Source organism: Oncorhynchus clarkii, chromosome 1, assembly GCF_045791955.1.
Source record: "Oncorhynchus clarkii lewisi isolate Uvic-CL-2024 chromosome 1, UVic_Ocla_1.0, whole genome shotgun sequence".
Classification (NCBI taxonomy): Eukaryota; Metazoa; Chordata; class Actinopteri; order Salmoniformes; family Salmonidae; genus Oncorhynchus; species Oncorhynchus clarkii.
In genome coordinates this window covers 60,179,244-60,198,884 of record NC_092147.1, presented here as the reverse complement: position 1 = coordinate 60,198,884, position 19,641 = coordinate 60,179,244, and the positions used below count along the sequence as shown (strand labels likewise).

At 40.1% G+C, this 19,641-nt stretch overlaps 1 protein-coding gene across 1 annotated transcript in view; it reads left to right on the top strand.

Annotated features, from left to right (window-relative positions):
* LOC139409456 (heparan-alpha-glucosaminide N-acetyltransferase) overlaps positions 1 to 16,891 on the top strand; it is a 39,142-nt gene extending 22,251 nt beyond the window's left edge. The window contains exons 10-18 of the mRNA XM_071154632.1: positions 468 to 628; positions 5,552 to 5,664; positions 5,880 to 6,001; positions 7,376 to 7,499; positions 7,730 to 7,816; positions 8,632 to 8,709; positions 14,848 to 14,918; positions 16,298 to 16,410; positions 16,710 to 16,891. Of these exons, the coding sequence (XP_071010733.1) occupies positions 468 to 628; positions 5,552 to 5,664; positions 5,880 to 6,001; positions 7,376 to 7,499; positions 7,730 to 7,816; positions 8,632 to 8,709; positions 14,848 to 14,918; positions 16,298 to 16,410; positions 16,710 to 16,891 (1,051 nt within the window). The remainder of the gene's footprint in view (positions 1 to 467; positions 629 to 5,551; positions 5,665 to 5,879; positions 6,002 to 7,375; positions 7,500 to 7,729; positions 7,817 to 8,631; positions 8,710 to 14,847; positions 14,919 to 16,297; positions 16,411 to 16,709) is intronic.
* Positions 16,892 to 19,641: the final 2,750 nt, after the last annotated feature.

The window sequence follows — 19,641 nt, the reverse complement described above, 5'->3', positions numbered from 1 at the left end:
GAACTTGCACAATTGGTGTCTGACTAAATACTTTTTTGCCCCACTGTATAAAAGTTATCCGGAAATGGCATTAGACCCTTTGACCAGCAAGATTATCTTTTATCCTTCGGTATTGTAACTAATTAAAGTGATATTACACTCCAAAATCAAAGTTTGTCCAATTTTTTATTTGTATTTTTTTTACCTCAAAATTATTTTGTAGATTCAGCTATAAGCCACAATACAAAATGAATGGACAAGATAATCATCATGTCATTTCTAGACTTGCAGTGCTTATCTTATACATTCCTTTGGGGTTGAAGCACAGCTGGACAAACACAGTCGAAGGTGTGGGACATAGATGTATCTTGATATTAGAGTGCTTTTGAGGTAGGACAACATCTGGCAAACTTTGATCTTCGAGTGCAATGTCCCTTTAATTGAGTTGTCTCCGAGTACTGTAATGTTTCACTGTGTGTGTCATTCAGGTTTGTGTTCATCATTGGGACGTCTGTAGTATTGGCCTTCACCTCCATGCAGAAAAGGGGAGTTAGCCGTCGGCAGCTAATACGCAAGCTAACATGGAGAACTGTGGTCCTCATCCTTATCGGCTTTTGTTTCATGAACTACTCTCCAAAGGATGGATTATGTAGGTACACACTTTTTTTACAATTTTTTTTTGATTTACCAAGGAACGTTGTGAACCCTAAATCATAACCATGCATGCACCAGAAACATATGGGAGTAATGAAACATGCAATAAGTAATTAAAGTTATGAAACTCTTGCTATTGAAGCAGTTCAGGAGCTGAATCTGTAGCAAGTCATTGCAAACATTCCCCACCAGTATCTTCCTGTTTCCATATGACCTTACCATGATGAGTTTGGAAAACTATTGTTTAGATACCATTAGATACACTACATGACCAAAAGTGTGTGGACACCTGCTTGTCGAACATCTTATTCCAAAATCATGAGCATTAATATGGAGTTGGTCCCACCTTTGCTACATCCACTAGATGTTGGAACATTGATGCAGAGACTTGCTTCCATTCAGCCACAAGAGTATTAGTGAGGTCGGGGCACTGATGCTGGGCGATTAAGCCTGGCTCGCAGTCTGCGTTCCAATTCATCCCAAAGGTGTTCAATGGGGTTCAGGTCAGGGCTCTGTGCAGGCCAGTCCAGTTCTTCCACACAGATCTCGACAAACCATTTCTGTAGCATTGTCATGCTGAAACAGGAAAGGGCAGTCCCCAAACTGTTGCCACAAAGTTTGAAGCACAGAATAGTCTAGAATGTCATTGTATGCTGTAGCGTTAAGATTTCCCTTCACTGGAACTAAGGGGCCTAGCCTGAACCATGAAAAACATCCCCAGACCATTATTCATCCTCCACCAAACTTTACAGTTGGCACTAAGCATTGGGGCAGATAGCGTTCTCCTGACATCCGCCAAAGCCAGATTTGTCCGTCGGGCTGCCAGATGGTGAAGCGTGATCAAGTGGAGGCTGCTGTGGGGAGGACGGCTCATAATAATGGCTGGAATGGAGTAAATGGAATGGCATCAAACACATGGAAACCATGTGTGTTGATGTATTCCACTCCATGAGCCCATTCTCCCTAATTAAGGTGCCACCAACATCCCGTGGATTCATCACTCCAGAGAATGCGTTTCCACTGCTCCAGAGTCCATGTGGATGTCCATTAAGGCAGCCCCCCGCATCTGTCTTATTCAGAAATGTTTGGTTAAATGTGGAAGACACATTTCAGTTGAAGGCATTCAGTTGTACAACTGACGAGGTATTCCCCCTTTCCCTTCCAATGGCGGGAAGCTTTATACCACTCCAGCCGATGCTTGGCATTGCGTATGGTGATCTTAGGCTTGTGTGTGGCTACTCTGCCATTGAAACCCATTTCATGAAGCACCTGACAAAAAGTTATTGTGTTTCCAGAGGCAGTTTGGAACTCTATAGTGAGTTCAGATGAGGACAAATTATTTTTATGCACTACGAGCTTTAGCACTAAGCGGTCCCATTCTGTGAACTTGTGTGGCTCTGGCGGGGCAAACATTTGATGAACTGACATGTTGGAAAGGTGGCATCCCTATGACGGTGCCACGTTGAAAGTCATTGAGCTCTTCAGTAAGGCTATTCTACCACCAATGTTTCTCTATGGAGATCGGATGGCAGTGTGCTTGATTTTATACACCGATCAGCAGCCGGTGTGACTGAAATAGCAGAATCCACTCATTTGAAGGGGTGTCCACATACACTATATGTATACAAAAGTATCTTCATTACAAACTGTGGAGTTCAATGTTTCCTAGTGTAACAACTCTCGTCGGAAGGAGTGGGCCAAAACGCAGCGTGGAAAGTGTTCATGATTTTTATTAGCAAATAACACAAACAAAATAACAACACGAACGCGAACAGTTCTGTCAGTTACAGACACTAAACAAGACCCCACAAAACCCAAAAGAAAAATGACAACTTATATATGATCGCCAATCAGAGACAACGATAAACAGCTGCCTCTGATTGGGAATCACACTCTGCAAAAAACAAAGAAATAGAAAACATAGACTTTCCCACCCGAGTCACAACCTGACCTAACCAAACATAGAGAATAATAAGGATCTCTAAGGTCAGGGCGTGACACCTAGATCTTGTTCTTGGTCGCCATGCTAAATTCTGGAACAATTGCAATGTTTTTCTTATGTAAAGCCCCTGTTGGATTATGATTATGAAGTCTGACAGCATAGGGTAGCGGGCAGCGGCTGGCTGCCAGAGACGTGACAGGGTTAAATGAGGAAAGCTGTCGGGACAATGTGGAGTTATTACTGTCCACGAGGGTCAGAACGGGCGCCCATCACACATTAGCTAACCCTGGCGCTAATGGACTTTCCTGGGTGGATGTCTCTGTAACCGGGTTAAAAAATATATATTGTTATTGTTCGCAGTGGGGAACACAGCATCAGGGGACATTTAACAAAAACAGGATTTGAGCAAAAACAACCAGTGTTGCTGTAATGGACATTTTCAACAGATAGTGTTACATGGTGCCAGCTGTAGACTGTAGATGCCATGTAGTGTAAAACCTCTCATAACAAGATCATGAGTTTTACCATCCACCACTGTAGACAGTGTTGTTTTGCCGCTGTCTCTCTCCACCCTCCCCATGATGCCCTTGTCATGTCTAACCCTGGGTTTTATCTAATAAGGAAATGGAGGTGCTTCGATTCGTTCAATATGCATACTGCTCTTGTGGTCACATGAACACCTTTGATGTGTTTTTACCCATTCAAAATGACCAGCCGCTGGTTAAAATGGGAAGGTTAGCTTTACTGCCGATATACAGGTTGGTTTAGCTGTTATGAGGTGATTGCATGTACACTAATAGCCTAACTTATTGCGGGGTTTGGATACATTTCCTGTATTCAACTTTGATTCAAGTCCCACTCCATAAAATGTCCTTCCATTTGATTCTTCATCACTATGCTTTATTTGATTCAGGAACCCATTTATTTCCACTTTGCAATAATTCGCCACTTCCAACTGGAAAAATTCTCTGACTTTTTGAATTTTCATATTTAACAAGCTTATACTCAGAGTATATTGATTAAAGCCATTTGAGGGCTCCTGAGTGGCGCAGCGGTCTAAGGCACTGCATCTCCTGACCCTGGTTCGATTCCAGGCTGTATCACAACCGGCCGTGATTGGGAGTCCCAATTCCTTTTTCCCATATTATAATATCATACTTTTCCCATCTCAATTTCTACCATGGTTATGCATAAGCACATTTCAATTTACCCTTATCCATATTAGCCAATTCCCACAAGTGTAACGGGTTAATGCTGATGCATGACTCATAGAGACCATGCAGTAGCCATAATGATTAACTTCAAAGTAACTTTTGTGGATGTTTCATGCTTGCATATTGAACTTGATAATGATGAGTGTTGTGAGAGATAGCAGAGACAAGAGACCAATCTCATAGGAGTGTAACCTACGGACTTAACAAACGTGTTATTAGTCACCCAAAGCGCTTCCTCTTTTCCTGTGGAAAAATACATTTCCGCTTCTTATTTGATTTGTCCAGATCAATGATTGGGATTATATATTTTTGGGATGATCTTTGTGCCACAAAGATATTTTCTATTAACTAATGTGGAGATTACCATCAATATCTGAACTGAAGGCCATTCATGTCCTCCCCAATTTGCCTGGGCCTGGAGATAACTGGGAATCTTTGATGAGCCTTCCACCTCCCGGACACGCACCTCAACATCCGAAGACACCCATTTCCACCCATATCCTCCCTCATGGAACAGAATTATTGTGGTCGCCCAGCTGTCAATGGTTGATACTATTCCTTTCCTGTGCAAATAGTAGCTTAAGTCATCAGAAATAGTTATGCACCGTTTCAAGAATGTCTGTATTTCATTTTGTTATTGCATCAATGCTCAGTGTATAGCCTATAACTCCAGTGTAAAAGTATAACTCCAGTGTATAGCCTATAACTCCAGTGTAAAAGTATAACTCCAGTGTATAGCCTATAACTCCAGTGTAAAAGTATAACTCCAGTGTATAGCCTATAACTCCAGTGTAAAAGTATAACTCCAGTGTATAGCCTATAACTCCAGTGTAAAAGTATAACTCCAGTGTATAGCCTATAACTCCAGTGTAAAAGTATAACTCCAGTGTATAGCCTATAACTCCAGTGTAAAAGTATAACTCCAGTGTATAGCCTATAACTCCAGTGTAAAAGTATAACTCCAGTGTATAGCCTATAACTCCAGTGTAAAAGTATAACTCCAGTGTATAGCCTATAACTCCAGTGTAAAAGTATAACTCCAGTGTATAGCCTATAACTCCAGTGTAAAAGTATAACTCCAGTGTATAGCCTATAACTCCAGTGTAAAAGTATAACTCCAGTGTATAGCCTATAACTCCAGTGTATAGCCTATAACTCCAGTGTAAAAGTATAACTCCAGTGTATAGCCTATAACTCCAGTGTAAAAGTATAACTCCAGTGTATAGCCTATAACTCCAGTGTAAAAGTATAACTCCAGTGTATAGCCTATAACTCCAGTGTAAAAGTATAACTCCAGTGTATAGCCTATAACTCCAGTGTAAAAGTATAACTCCAGTGTATAGCCTATAACTCCAGTGTAAAAGTATAACTCCAGTGTATAGCCTATAACTCCAGTGTAAAAGTATAACTCCAGTGTATAGCCTATAACTCCAGTGTATAGCCTATAACTCCAGTGTAAAAGTATAACTCCAGTGTATAGCCTATAACTCCAGTGTAAAAGTATAACTCCAGTGTATAGCCTATAACTCCAGTGTAAAAGTATAACTCCAGTGTATAGCCTATAACTCCAGTGTAAAAGTATAACTCCAGACAGTTGGAGCTTTTGTACTGTACATGTATTTGTTGCAGTTCTTGTTGCAAGGCTTATGAAGATATGACAAAGTCACAGCCCAGAATATAGCCATTTCTCTGTGTTGGCGACACTGGCTGTATTACAGTGTTCTGGTCAGTGTTCTAGTCTATGTCATTCTTTGTGTTACAGTATCTTGGTCTTGGCTGAGAATCCCTGGAGTCCTCCAGCGTCTGGGATTCACCTACTTCATACTGTCTCTGATGCAGACTTTCTGTGGCATGAGAGAGATCCCACTGAGCAGGGTGAGACTCTGACTTTGTCAAGTTCGTTTTCATCAGTAATTACACTCTGGAAAGCAAACGTATAAGACCATAGAAAGTGTAGGTGGTTGCTACGCGCAGGTTTTTGCATTATGTAACACTTGGCAAGCTAGGGTGCTATTCCCTAAAATGCCATCCTGCCGACTACGCCAAGTTTAATGTGGCAATTACATGAATTTTGCCTGGTCTAACTGTAGGATCGCTGGTGGGACCCTGTCCAGGATGTGGTCTTGTATTGGCCAGAGTGGATCTTCATTATTCTCCTGGAGACATTATGGCTGTGTCTCACCTTTCTATTGCCTGTGCCTAACTGTCCCACGTAAGTCAAATGCCTGAATACACACACTAAAAAGGTTTTTCAGTTTATCATGTGATTATCAATATAAAGACCTTGATAGATTATCACTATGTGATGTACCAAATCCAATAAACAATTATCTCTACAATATACAGTAACTACATTATGGTGTCCAGATTATGACAAAGTCACACATCCATGGGATTTGGATGGGTGACTGTCCTAATATGGAGACCTTTTAAATGATTTTTAAGCCAAGGAGTGATGACAATGAATACAATTATTTTCGATATTTATATGTGCTATGGTGATATGATATTTGGACCAGTAAACTGGGGTGATGCTGTGGCTGTGGTTGTGTCTGTGGCTTTAACTGGGCAGGTGTTAGTGTGCACTGTGCAGCATGTGTTGTGCTAGCTAGCTGGTGTTATAAGTCACTGTGATTTAAGGGTCTGTGGTTGTTGCTTCAGAGGGGATAATTAGCCAATCTCAGTCTGTCATGTACATTTAGACCAAGGCAGAGGATCCATCTTCCTCACTCTCCTTCCTCCCTGTCTCTGTCCTCTCTGTGCTCCACTTCTATTCCTCCTTTTCAGTTTTTCTGTGCTCCTCTCTCCTCTGTGCTTGACCCTGCCTGGCATTGTTGTGCCTCCCAAGGCAGCTGAGTATGTTTGACTAAATGTGGATTATGAAAACCATTTTTACTATTGTCCTTGTCTTTCTCATCAACATACACTGTACAATATGTGTGTTGTGATTAGATGTACAGTACCAGTCAAATGTCTGGACACACTAAGGGTTTTTATTATTATTTTTTACAATTTTCTACATTGTAGAATAATAGTGAAGACATCAAAACTATGAAATAACACATGGAATCATGTAGTAACCCAAAAACTGTTAAACAAATTCTTCAACGTAGCGACCTTTTTCCTTTATGACAGCTTTGCAAACTCTTGGCATTCTCTCAACCAGCTTCACTTGGAATGCTTTTCCATCAGTCTTGAAGGAGTTCCCACAAATGCTGAGCACTTGTTAGCTGCTTTTCCTTCACTCTGTGGTCCAACTCATCCAAAACCATCTCCATTGGGTTGAGGTCAGGTGATTGTGGAGGTCAGGTCATCTGATGCAGCACTCCATCACTATCCTTCTTGGTCAAATAGCCCTTACACAGCCTGGAGGTGTGTTTTGGGTCATTGTCCTGGTGAAAAACAAATCATAGTCCCACTAAGTGCAAACCAGATGGGATGGTGGTTTGTTTCAGAATGCTGTGGTAGTTTTGATGTCTTCACTATTGTTCTAAATAAATAAAAGCCCTTCAATGAGTAGGTGTGTCTAAACTTTTGACTTGTACTATAGATGTAGAAGTCTGATCTAGGATTTTGTTTCCAAAAGAGGTTATTTAGGGGCAGGTGGGATTGGGGATAATGGCCTTTATCCCAACTGTACTGGGGGAGCAGCTGGGTACATTGACAAGTGGTTATTGGGAGATAACATCTACCATTGGCCAACATGCAAGGTAAGGAGTATTACAGTTTTCTCTCTTCTATTTTTGATATAATATTTAAGATTTGAACACTTTTTAGGTCAGCAAATGATAAAAAGATCAACTTAACGTAGGGAATCTAATGGCAAGCACATTGTTACAAAACAAATACAAAAAATGTTTTCACATTAGTGAAATTGTCTTTACATTAACCTGCTCCATGGGAAATGGCTTGTTAGTTCTTCTCATGTTGTGTTTTTCAGGCAATGTATCGTACTACCCAGCCCTTTGACCCAGAGGGGGTTCTGGGTACTATCAACTCCATTGTCATGGGATTCATGGGGATGCAAGTAAGCAGTCCTCAAGTGTTTGAACCAATATTTTTGTACCGTTTTTACCAGATATGTACCTCAGTCGTAACTTTTAAAAAAGGCCAAAGGTTTAAGGCCCTCTTACGCATGTGTTTTCACGATATTTAAAAACTTGAATAACAAAGGTCATGTATGGATATTTCATTCCTTTTTTCATTTGTCTTTCAATTTTTTTATGATTTGTCCCTGCATCATAACACTAAGGTTGAATCAGTAGTCTACTAAAATGGAGGTTGTCTCAGGGACATTTTCCCGCCTCATGTCTGCACAGCTGCTCTCCGTTATTGACACAGAATGTCGTCCCGAAGGTGAGGACGGAGTTTGGGGGTCTTTAGGGTGGGAGCCTTTGAAACAACTCTTGCACTTTGATGGCGACAACGTCGTGTTAAACAGTTTTCGCAGTGGGAAGTTGCCATGCGAAAGCAGCCGCATAGCGCAATTCCCTGTGGGCGGTTAGCGCTGAGCCCTTCAGTCAGCGAGTCTTAGACGACACGCCAGGTGTCCACTCCCCTCGCCTGTGTTTGCCCATGCTAATGTCCTCAGCTGAGACATATTCATCATCACCAAATTAATCAGAGACCGCCAGTGACTTACACGCCACATCTGGCACCAAAGGGATATGAGAAATATGACCGCAATACCAGGGACACACAACAACCACATCCACTTTATGGGCCAATTTAGTTAACCGACTACATCTAACCTGTTTTAAAGGATTTTCTCCTTCAAAGTATCAGTAATGATTAAATGACCTGTATTCCTAGCCTGCTTATCAGTGTCCTTTATTTCCACAGGCGGGAAAAATTCTCATTTTTTACAGGAAAAAGGATGTCAGCGTCCTCTCCCGATTCCTAGTATGGGCCATCCTCCTGGTATGTACTGTAAAGCCTCCCACATCTGTTTAGAAATATTACTGGCATGTTTTAGTCTCTTTCTGCATTACTTTGGGATAAGTCAACACCACAGCCCACGAGATATGTAATCACTTCCTTTCAAATAAAAATACCAAAGACCAAAAAAGACTAAAACAAATGCCTATTGGTGGTTATATCTTAGTTTATAAGGGAAGTCACTTGACGATGTGGCACTATAAAGAAATGTAAGTCATTTGGCGTTTCACTTTTTAGTCACTAGTTAGTCGTAACAGCTCATTAGCAGTCTGTCTGTAGTAGGTATGAGATCTCTGTGTATGTTAAAACAACACAACCATGTCTGTTTCCGGGCAGACACAAGTATCTTCTGTCCCAGGGGATAGTCTCTGTCTCTCATTGCTTGTGTGTCTCTCATTGCTTGTGTGTCTCTCATGTGTGAATTCAGAATTTACGAATCCTGGATATTAGTTACATTAAGCTCCGACATCATGGCAAAGAGCTCATGTTCTCCTCTCTGTTTACTATGCTCTGTTGAAGTGTATGGTTGTACCCTACCCTGAGATTCAATTTACGTTAGCAGATCCTGGTTTTATGCTACAGTATAAACCAGTATTCCTCACTACTGGTACTCAACAACTTTTGTCCCAGTCTAACCATAATATTGTCAGCTAACATCTGATTAGAAAAATCTACCAGTCATCAAAAACTAAAATAAGCTGGATCCATTGTTTGAGTGCTGAGTTGGAACAAACGCCTATACGCTTCGGTCCTCCAGGACCAGAAGTGAAGTACACCGGTGATATTGATGTAAAGATTAGTCATTATGAAATCATTGTGATTCTTACATACATTGACGGGTAATGTTACTGTTTTGGTGGGATAGTGTGGGTGGTCTCAAAATAAGAAAGGGATACAAGCTGGCCACTATTTCATTTGGGGGGGGGGGGGGGCGGACTTTATCCCGTGGGGGAAACTGTAAGTGTTATGTGAAATGTCGACCACTCTTTTCATCTGTTTGACCCTCCACTCAAACGAGATCCCATGTAGTGATTTTACGTTTAGCCTAATCATATGGACTATGTTAATTATGTCAAGAATGGGAGGGACAATGCATGATGCAGAGCTGGCAGAGTTACATGGCCTTGGCTGTAGTTAGAGGTTCCATGTTATGGTGGAAGGGAAGGGATCTTGAGTTCCAGGACCCGGTGACCAGGGGTGGTGATGGAGAGGTTTTAGCTGGATCAGAAACCCTTTGAAGTCTCAACAAGGCAAGGAAAAACAAGGAACCAAACAGACTCCGGATGGGAATATCTTGAGGCCTCTATAAACACTGTAAAATGGAGGAGGCTATTTGCCTTGTTTTAGAGTTTTATTAAGTCTTATTATAAGTATTCAAATTTGCATAGGTTTGATTTTCCATTATATCATAAATTAATTATTCTTTGATGTAGATAGTTATATTTGATTTCGTAGATTATGTTAACATGAAGCAATTATTTTGATAATTATTGAGAACAAAACAGACCCCAATTTCAGGTACAAACATACCTTTTTAAAGCAGATTGTATAATGGGATTCAGATGCACCACCCTATAAAAAGGGGAATGTATTTGTGTGTTCTGTGAAGCAGTTCAACATCATCACAGGCCCCATCAGAGGCATTTAAATGTTATCTTCAACTCCTATGACAAATCTGTCCATTATGTTTCTTGGGTTGAATCTTATTGACTGTTATTATAGGGCGAGTAGCTTGGGCAGCCAAAATAAATTAGATCAATTTTGTACTTCCCAGAGGCGCAGGGTGATAAAGTAAGCCACCTTCATGTAAAAACATTACCGGCCAATGTTTGCTCGATTTTGATATTTCTGTCGTACAATTTACCAGTTAGCACTAGCAGCCATAACAATATTACAATACTCTGTACTGTATGTTATTGTTATGTTGGAGGTGTCCTATAGAATAGGCAGATATATAATATGTTGTCTTCAAAAGCTGTTTGCAGAAATAGTGATTCAAATAAGACACTGCCAATGGCAGTTGGAAGCACAGCATCGATCTGTTTTCTCATGTCAAAGAAGCTGAGGGTGTAATGCTTGTTCTGTAGAGGTGTCTTTTCTGACTTTTTCTCTGGGTATCTCTGAGATGCAAACATGCTACAAGCTAAGTCATTGCAGTAAGGAATTCTTTCGAAATAATATTTAAAAAAGGGAAAATTAATAAACGTACAGAAAGATCAGTGCGAAGGCCAAATTAAAGAGTAAGAACTTTTTTGAGGCTATCTTTTCAGTCTGGAAAAACCCCAGGGCTTGATGGCATACCGGTAGAGGTATATCAAGCCTTTTTTGAAATACTAAAAGCTCCATTGTTAGATTGTTTTAACTACTCCTATAGAAATGGTAGTCTGTCAGGTACTCAGCAGGAAGGTCTGATTTCTCTATTATTAAAACAAGACGCAGATGGCAAATATAAAGACCCAGTCTATCTCAAAAACTGGAGGCCCTTACACTTCAATGTTGTGATGCAAAAATACTACCAAAATGCATAGCACTCAGAATTAAAAAGGTTTTAGGAGGTATTGTTCATCCTGATCAGACAGGTTTTTTACATGGACAATACATTGGAGATAATATACAACAACTACTAGAAATAATAATAATCATGAAACATCTAAAAAGCCAGGCCTGGTATTTATAGCAGATTTTGAAAAGGCATTTGATGAAGTAATACTGTATTTGATTGATAAATGCCTGGATTTTTTAAATTTCGGTGATTTTCTTATAAAATGGGTAAAAAAAATAATGTATAGCAACCCCAGGTGTAAAATAGTAAATAACGGCTATCTCTGAAAGTTTTGAATTGTCAAGGAGTTAAACAAGGGTGTCTGCTGTCACCATATCTATTCATTATGGCCAACGAAATGCTAGCTATTAAAATCAGATCCAATAACAACATTATAGGATTAGAAATCAAAAGGTGTCCATGTATGCCGATGACTCAAGTTTTATATTAAGTCCGCAAGCTAGATCACTGCAATGTCTCATTGAAGATGACTTGTCATTGAAGATAACTTGTCTGTACTCTGTGGACTAAAACCTAATTATGAGTGTACAATATTACGTATTGGATCTTTTAAAAAAGACAACTTTTACATTACCCTGCAGTTTACCTATAAAATGGGCTGATGGTGAAGTAGACATACTTGGTATTCATATCACAAAATATATAAACAAGCTCTCCACAATGAATTTCAATAGAAAACATATTTCGCTTTATCTGGGACGCTAAACCAGACAAAATAAAGCGTGCATATCTATATAATGAATATGAATTGAGTGAGTTGAGATTATTAAATATAAAAGCACTAAACCTCTCTCTAAAAGCTTCACTTATTCAAAAGTTTTACTTGAACCCTAAATGGTTCTCAAGTAGATGACTAAGAAAAGCCCATCCATTGTTTAAAAATGACCTTTTTGCCTTTGTGCAGATTGCCATGTCTCATTTTCGATTAATTGAAAAGTATCTCTCTTTTTCAAACAGGCATTGCAGAGCTGGCTACAATTTCAATTTCACCCCCCTGAAAAGATAGAACAAATATTACAACAAATATTATGGCTGTACTCAAATGTACTGGTTAATAAAATACCTGTATTTATGGGAAAGATGTTTGAAAAGGGTATTTGTTCTTAAATGATATTGTAAATTGGAATGGTATAGTTATCAGAATTGTACGGGAAGGTCTGCTCAATCCAAGAGTACAACCAATTGATTACAGCATTACCCCAAAAATGGAGGAGGCAGGTGGCTGCTGGAGGAGGTAGGGAACTGGTCTGTCTGCCCAATATAAAGGATCAAAACTGGCGGATAAAAATAAAAATAGCAAAGTATACCAGTTTCATTTGAGGACCAGGATGTTGACAACTGTGCCATACAGATTGCAAAATAGTTGGGAAGAGATTTTTTATGTCCTGATTCCATGGTACAGGGTGTATGAGTTGATATATAAAACAACGCAAGATTCAAGACTTTGTGCTTTTCAGCTAAAAGGATTATATAGAATTCTTGCCACCAACAAAATGTTGAAGATTTGGGGCATAGAATCATCGAAGCTCTGCAGATCTTGCTGTGAGTAAACAGAATCAACAGACCATTTATTTTGGTATTGCCCTCAGGTAGCCTGTTTCTGGTCTCAGGTTCAGGAATGGCTGAAAATGCATAGCATTGATCTAAAATTGACCCAAGAAATAGTACTGTTAGGAGATCTGGAGAGACCAGGTCAGTCAATTACTAATATACTAATACTCTTAGTAAAAGTATTTATCTTCAACTTGCAATCTGTGGATTCTATTCGATTAGATAAATTGAAATAGTACATTAAACATCACAGCATAGTTGAAAAATATTTGTTGCATAGAAATCCGAAGAGGGTGGCCAGCAGAGATAGGTGGGATGGGCTGAGGGTTGGGATGTGGAATTGGAGACTAGTTGGAGTGGACTTCCTGTGCGGGAGATTGAATAATGTTTTTTGCATTGTTGTTTGCTGTTTTCTTCTGTCTTTTTTCTCTTTAGTTCATTCTCTTGGTTGTTGGTGCATTGGGGAGTTCTTGGGGGTGGAGAATGGAATTAATAGTCTTTTTTATTTTTATTCTTGGGGTGGGGGGGGGGACTGTGGGAGGGGTCTTGAATGGTTGAGGGACAGCTATTGCGGAACTGTGGGGGGGGTCTTGGAGGGTTCGGGTTCATGTTTTTTGGCCTGGTGGGAGATCTGTCAACGTGCCCTTCAGCAGGGCATTGACCCTGGATGCTTCTGTGTGTCACTCTGAATGGAAGTCTGTTGGGTGACTGGTATGGTGTAGTTGTTGAGTGGTTTCACTGCAAGTATATTATACGTTTTGGATATTCAATTAAAAATGTAAAATTAAATAAAAAGTCATTGCATTTTGGTTTTGGGTTGATGATTCACTTTTTATTGGAATTCTAGCCCATTTTACTTACAGTCACATGGAACAGTGTTACGTGTCTTTCCCCACATGGATGGTGAAAAGAGTCAGACCGATTGACCAGCTCTTATTATTTACTTGTCTGATAAGATGTGACCTTCTAGGAGAGGTAAAGCTGTACTTCAGCAACCTCTTGTATCAGAAATATGCTCTTGACATTGGTAGTTAGTCCTTCCTGGTAAGGAGCTAATTGATACAGCCAGCCAACAACAGATACTCACAGACCAGAGGCAGTTTTCTACACAGAATTCACTTCAGGCAGACCAGGGACAGTATTATACACAGATAACACAGTTGGCGGGCGAAACATTACGTTTTAACCTAAAAGTGAAATAAACTCCTGTGTTTTTCTTTTTTGAGCGAGAATTTTGCTTATTCTTTCTGATACACAGATTCAGCTACAGACAGACAGTTCACCGCTAGGAGGGACAGATGAGATGTTTCAATGGTGTTGTTGTGGCATGAATTCTCTGTCTGACTGAGGGTGCCTTGATATTCCGGGGCGGCCGTGCTTCCTCATTCCAATAAATAGCAGCCAGAGTTAATTCAAGCTCAACGATCAGGGCTGGGGAGTGAGAGATTGAAATTGAGCGATTGCCCCACATACCAGCCCACATTCTGCCTGCCTGCATAGCCTGGAGACTCAATCTAGCCACAGCCAGGCTATTTCCACACCATCGATTCTGTCATCTATACAAATGATGGATATCCACCTAACAAGCATGTTTAGGTTCGGATCTACAGGGTTTCTTAAAGGAATGCACAAGCACAACAAAAAAATGGAAATAAAGCTTAATTATTCATATAGGTATATATATATATGATGCAATAAAGGTGTTTATTGATATTTGATATGCATATTTATTTATAAGAATTGGTAGACAGAAGCATTATTCTTCTAGGCTACAAATGCTTTACCCTGAAACCCAGTACGAGCTGGGAGAGATTCAGCTATGGTAGAGGTGGATTTGAAGCGGTTGGTTTGCAGTTCTTTCGTGAGGAACCTTGTTGATCTGAGGCTCAGATAACCAGTTAATCTGACTGACTCGCTTGACTCTGTTGGCCCACGTTTTAGCAGACCCAATACTGCTGGCTTTATCGCCTGCATCGATTTGAAATCTGTTTCATTTCCACCCTCAGGGAATCTCAGCAGCCATCCTTTCTAAGTGCACGCGAGACGAAGGATTTATACCTGTCAATAAAAACCTTTGGTAAGTGAATCCTGACCCTCTAAATCCAGTCACTTTTCCTCACAAAAGAAAGGATGAGTTTCCAGCAGGCACAAATCAAGGCCTGCTCAAACACGCGTTTACTTACCTCTAACGACAGATACGGCTGTAACTAATCACCCCGGCTGTCAGAGCGTGTGAGGCAAGCCGGGCGATACATCCTCCGACAAGATCACTCTTCTTTACAGCCAGGAGGAAAACAGGCTGTTTTATACTCCCTCCCTACCCCCCATCTTGGCAGGAAAACTGTCCCCTGGCCAGCTCTCTGTAAAAGGTTCTACCTGGAAACACAAAGGGTTTTCCTACAAGGAGAGCTGATGAACCCTTTATGGTTCTAGATAGCCCCTCCCTTTCTAAAAGTGTAGAGGGACAATATGGAGTTCAGGGGACAATATTAGCATGAAATTCACACACAACTCACACAGCGCTCACTGTATTCCCACAGAGTATAAAAAGTAGGTGAATTCAATGTCTAGACTTTCCCATCGGATGCACAAATATTTGATGAACATTTCAATCACGGTGATGATTTTGCGTGAAATGTAGTATGATTACAGCCATATATGTTGCAGCTGACGTGTTTCTTCCACGCTCACCCTGCATGTAATATGAATATGAATGAGTATAATGTCATGTCAGACAGAGAACCGTTTCATCTATGATATGTAAGCAGAATCTCCCATGATTCTCCCACACGGGCTTCTTCTCTATAGCCAAGCTCGTCCTTAGCCATTATACCTGCCCTGGTTTTATAGGCAGTCCATCATGCTCAGGTTTTTGAGCTGTTGAGTATGAGTCCCTGCCCGGAATGTCTGAAAGAAATTAACTCCCGGCCTTAGTCTTTTTTTGACCCTCCTTCAGATGAGATAAAAGATGCCTGCTGCTGCAATGATCTGGGAGGTGGCCATTTTACATTAGATCGAAACATTCTTGCACTTTGGAACAGACGGGGACGTGACTCGCCGGCATGGCTCCATGGGTCGCGAGTCAAGGATCCAGCAACTGACGCTAATGCATCGTACTAGCCTACCATACTGTACTGTACTGTAGCTTAGCATCAGCAGCCAAATCTATTCTGCATTTATATGGCTACGCTTTGTACTGGTCATCCAAACTCTTAATCACAAGTGCCAAGCATCCCCATGGAAAAGTGTACACGCAGTGCACTCCTCATACAGGTGTAAAAAAACAGAACAGTGCGTACATAACAGAGTGCATTTTATTTCAAGAGAAGCCAAGAATTAGAATGACTATCTATTTGTGCACTATGCAGCATACAGTAGATAGAGTCAGGTGCAACTTTTACAGCTGTATAGCTTGTACAATAAAGTGTATATGTGTTGTGCGTTCAAATACTGTAGGTCTCTGTCGTATATCACCTGTATGGGCTGCTTCTCTTTCCTCCTGCTGGGAGTCATGTATTTCGTCATGGACATTAAGGGCTGGTGGGGCGGCCAACCCTTCATTTACCCAGGTAAGTACACAAGGAAGATGGCACAGAAGTACATTGCTAAGACATCAAGGAACAAGGCAATGTGTTACAATCCAGCGGGTCAACTGGTCAAAACCGGTTGAAATGATGTCACCATAATGATGTAATTTCAAACAGTTTGTGATGATGTCATTTCAACCTGTTTTTCACGCTGGGAATGAATGACAACTTTCCTAATGGGAATAAGTTGCTGAAAGGCTCCCTGCTTCATGCAAGCACTTTTGATAACCATGCCTTTGTTTTTGGATACCTTGACTTCCTGTCTCTGTGGTGGTCTGCAGGGATGAATTCCATCTTTGTGTACGTGGGCCACTCTCTCCTGGGGTCCTACTTCCCCTTCAGCTGGGAGATGCGCTTTGTGGACAGCCACTGGGAGAAGCTGTTCCAGAGCCTGTGGGCCACCTCTCTCTGGGTCCTCATCGCTTTCCTGCTATACAGGAAGAAGTTCTTTCTCAAAATCTAATAGTGCCACAATCCAACTCCTTTCATTCAGTGTTTGCTTTCTTTATTGTTTATTGTTTATTGTTTATTGTTTTACTGTAAAGTGTGTTGTGATTTTAAATGCACTTTAAATACAGTTTGTTTTGATCTGATGTGAAAGTGTATGTGGATAATTCTGTTATCTATGTAATTAATTAAAATCTGTACAGTGGTATGTTGTATGTGGTAGACCTAACCACACTACACTTTTAGAATTAGTAGTATCTTTAGGAACCATGGAGATCCTCAAAGAACCCATATAGCTCCTCAAGGTGCCATTGCTCGTCAATGGTTCATATTTGCACCTTCGGTTAGACCAGGGGTTCTTGGAGGAACATTTAATGGTTCAATGTAGCAAAGGGTTCCTGGAGGAACCCTGGAGTGGAGGCGTGGCTTAGTAGGGGCATGGCTTTAAGATAGATACTTTTCTGGCCACGTGTTAGAGTAATTGTCATTCCTGTTTATCTGTTCTGTTGTATTGTCGTCACGTCAGGGTTAAACACTGACAGTTGTGTAGCTTCAATGAAGTTCCTCAAGAGCCTATGCAAATCCCAAATTTGGAATAGTTAACACTTTGTTACTATATGTAATCAGCAGTGTTAATATTATATGCATAAATAGTCAAGGAAATGTTAAATTTGCAGTGTACAAACTTAACATGATGAACAGGAATTACATTTACACTAACAGGTGGCCAAAAATAACTATCTGAAAGCCACACCTCCAATCTGATAGACTGGCACCTCTACAATATATTTTTAAAAAGGTTCAAAATCTAACCCCTCTCATCACAAAAAGCTTCTGTTTTGAACCTTTATACAGGGGTTCATTGAAGACCATTTTCAGAGGGGTTCCTCAATATATATATTTTTTTAATCTATTCGTATTTCAAAAAACTTCTGGAAAGTTCTTGGTTGTGGAGTTATATCAGTTGGCCTTGCACGAGCAAGAAAACGCTTAGTTAAGAACTAGGCCTAGATTGTTCCAAGCACTCAGCTATACCTGTATTGTAATGGTCGGTTAGCTAAATAGAATTTGATTGATTGATTGACGTTGTCTTGTGGGATTGCCATGTTCCATATCTGCATTGCTGAGATACAAAAGGGATGTTAAGATTTAACTTCATTCCTGAGAGGACTGTTCTGAGTCAGCTCTGGGTAATTGCACTCTAAAAAAAATATTATTTCACAATGTACGGTTTTATAAATGAACATGAAAAAGTGCTAAAATGGTTTAATAAACATAATTTCATCATTTGCATGTTGAATAGCTGTTCATTTTCATTCTGTCTGGTAGCCCTTTCCTGCAGTCAAATGACCAAATCTCCCTCTAGTGGCCTCATAGGTGGAATGTTATAATTTTTTTACATAATTATAAATTATATTTCAGTCTTCTGTGATGTATATAAAGTGTTGCAAACTCAAAATGTAATACATTTCAACTCTATATCTGATATGGTACATATTTTTTTAAAGCCCATAACGATATGTGTGAGGTGTATACTTTTGTTTCAAAGTAGATTTGTTTAAGACTACCAAGAAACACTCTGCGACCCTGATTTAGCCCACTGCAGTAAATTAAATTGGTTGTAGTACTGAGTGTGTATGGTCTACAAAGATTCATTTCATCTTGTAATGAAGTAATGCAGTATTTTCCATCTGGGGGTAGTTGTGTAATCTTTTTAATAGCAGGTATGATTTGGTGTAACATGGCGTGGTGGTTTTGGTAATTGGTTGTTGGTTGTTAGTTCATATCACAGGAGGAGCATCTTGCCTTCTTGAGCAAAGCACAAGACTGTAATTGCCTCGCAAAACACACTGCCTAGTGTGTAGTTGTAGAAATGCTTAACATTTCAACATAAGAAAGGAGAATCAATATGCATTCCCCACACAATAATGAACGAATAAATACATTAATTAGTGAGTCGGTGAATTAATGGATGGATGGATGGATGGAAATCACAACAAAATAAAAGTTCAGTATTTCAAAGTCGATTTGTAAAAATGTCACAATCTCCAAAGGCACATGCCTTTCTATGAATCTAACCTGATGCCATGCTCACTGTAGGTTGACGTTTATTGTCATGAATCTTGCTCTAGAGACAGAACTTAGCGATTTCCGCTGTCATAAATTCCATGAAAACAAAAATGAGCATTTTGGTCTTCATTTAAGGTTAGGGATTAGGGTTTGCAGTGTGGCTTGACGATTGACTTTTGATTTATGACTTTGTGGCTGTGCCAGCAAGGGACTACCCTGCAGAGCTGCCTCCAGGGCAAGATTCATGAAAATAGATGTCAACCTGCATACTAACTCTCCAGAAAGTAAAATCTCTGATAATGTTGTGGTTCAACATGCCATGAGATTGCTGATGCATTTTCTTCTCACAATATGAATTCACATTGACCATGCAGTACCAGTCAAAAGTTTGGAAACAACTACTCATTTCACGTTTTTTCTTTATTTGTACTATTTTCTACATTGCAGAATAATAGACAAAACATCAAAACTATGAAATTACACATATGGAATCATGTAGAAACCAAAAAAGTGTTAAACAAATCAAAATATATGTTATATTTGAGATTCTTCAAAGTAGCCACCCTTTTGCCTATTGTTATTCTCTCAACCAGCTTCACGAGGTAGTCACCTGGAATGTGTTTCAATTAACAGGAATGCCTGGTTAAGAGTTCATTTGTGGAATTTCTTTCCTTCTCAATGCATTTGAGCAAAATA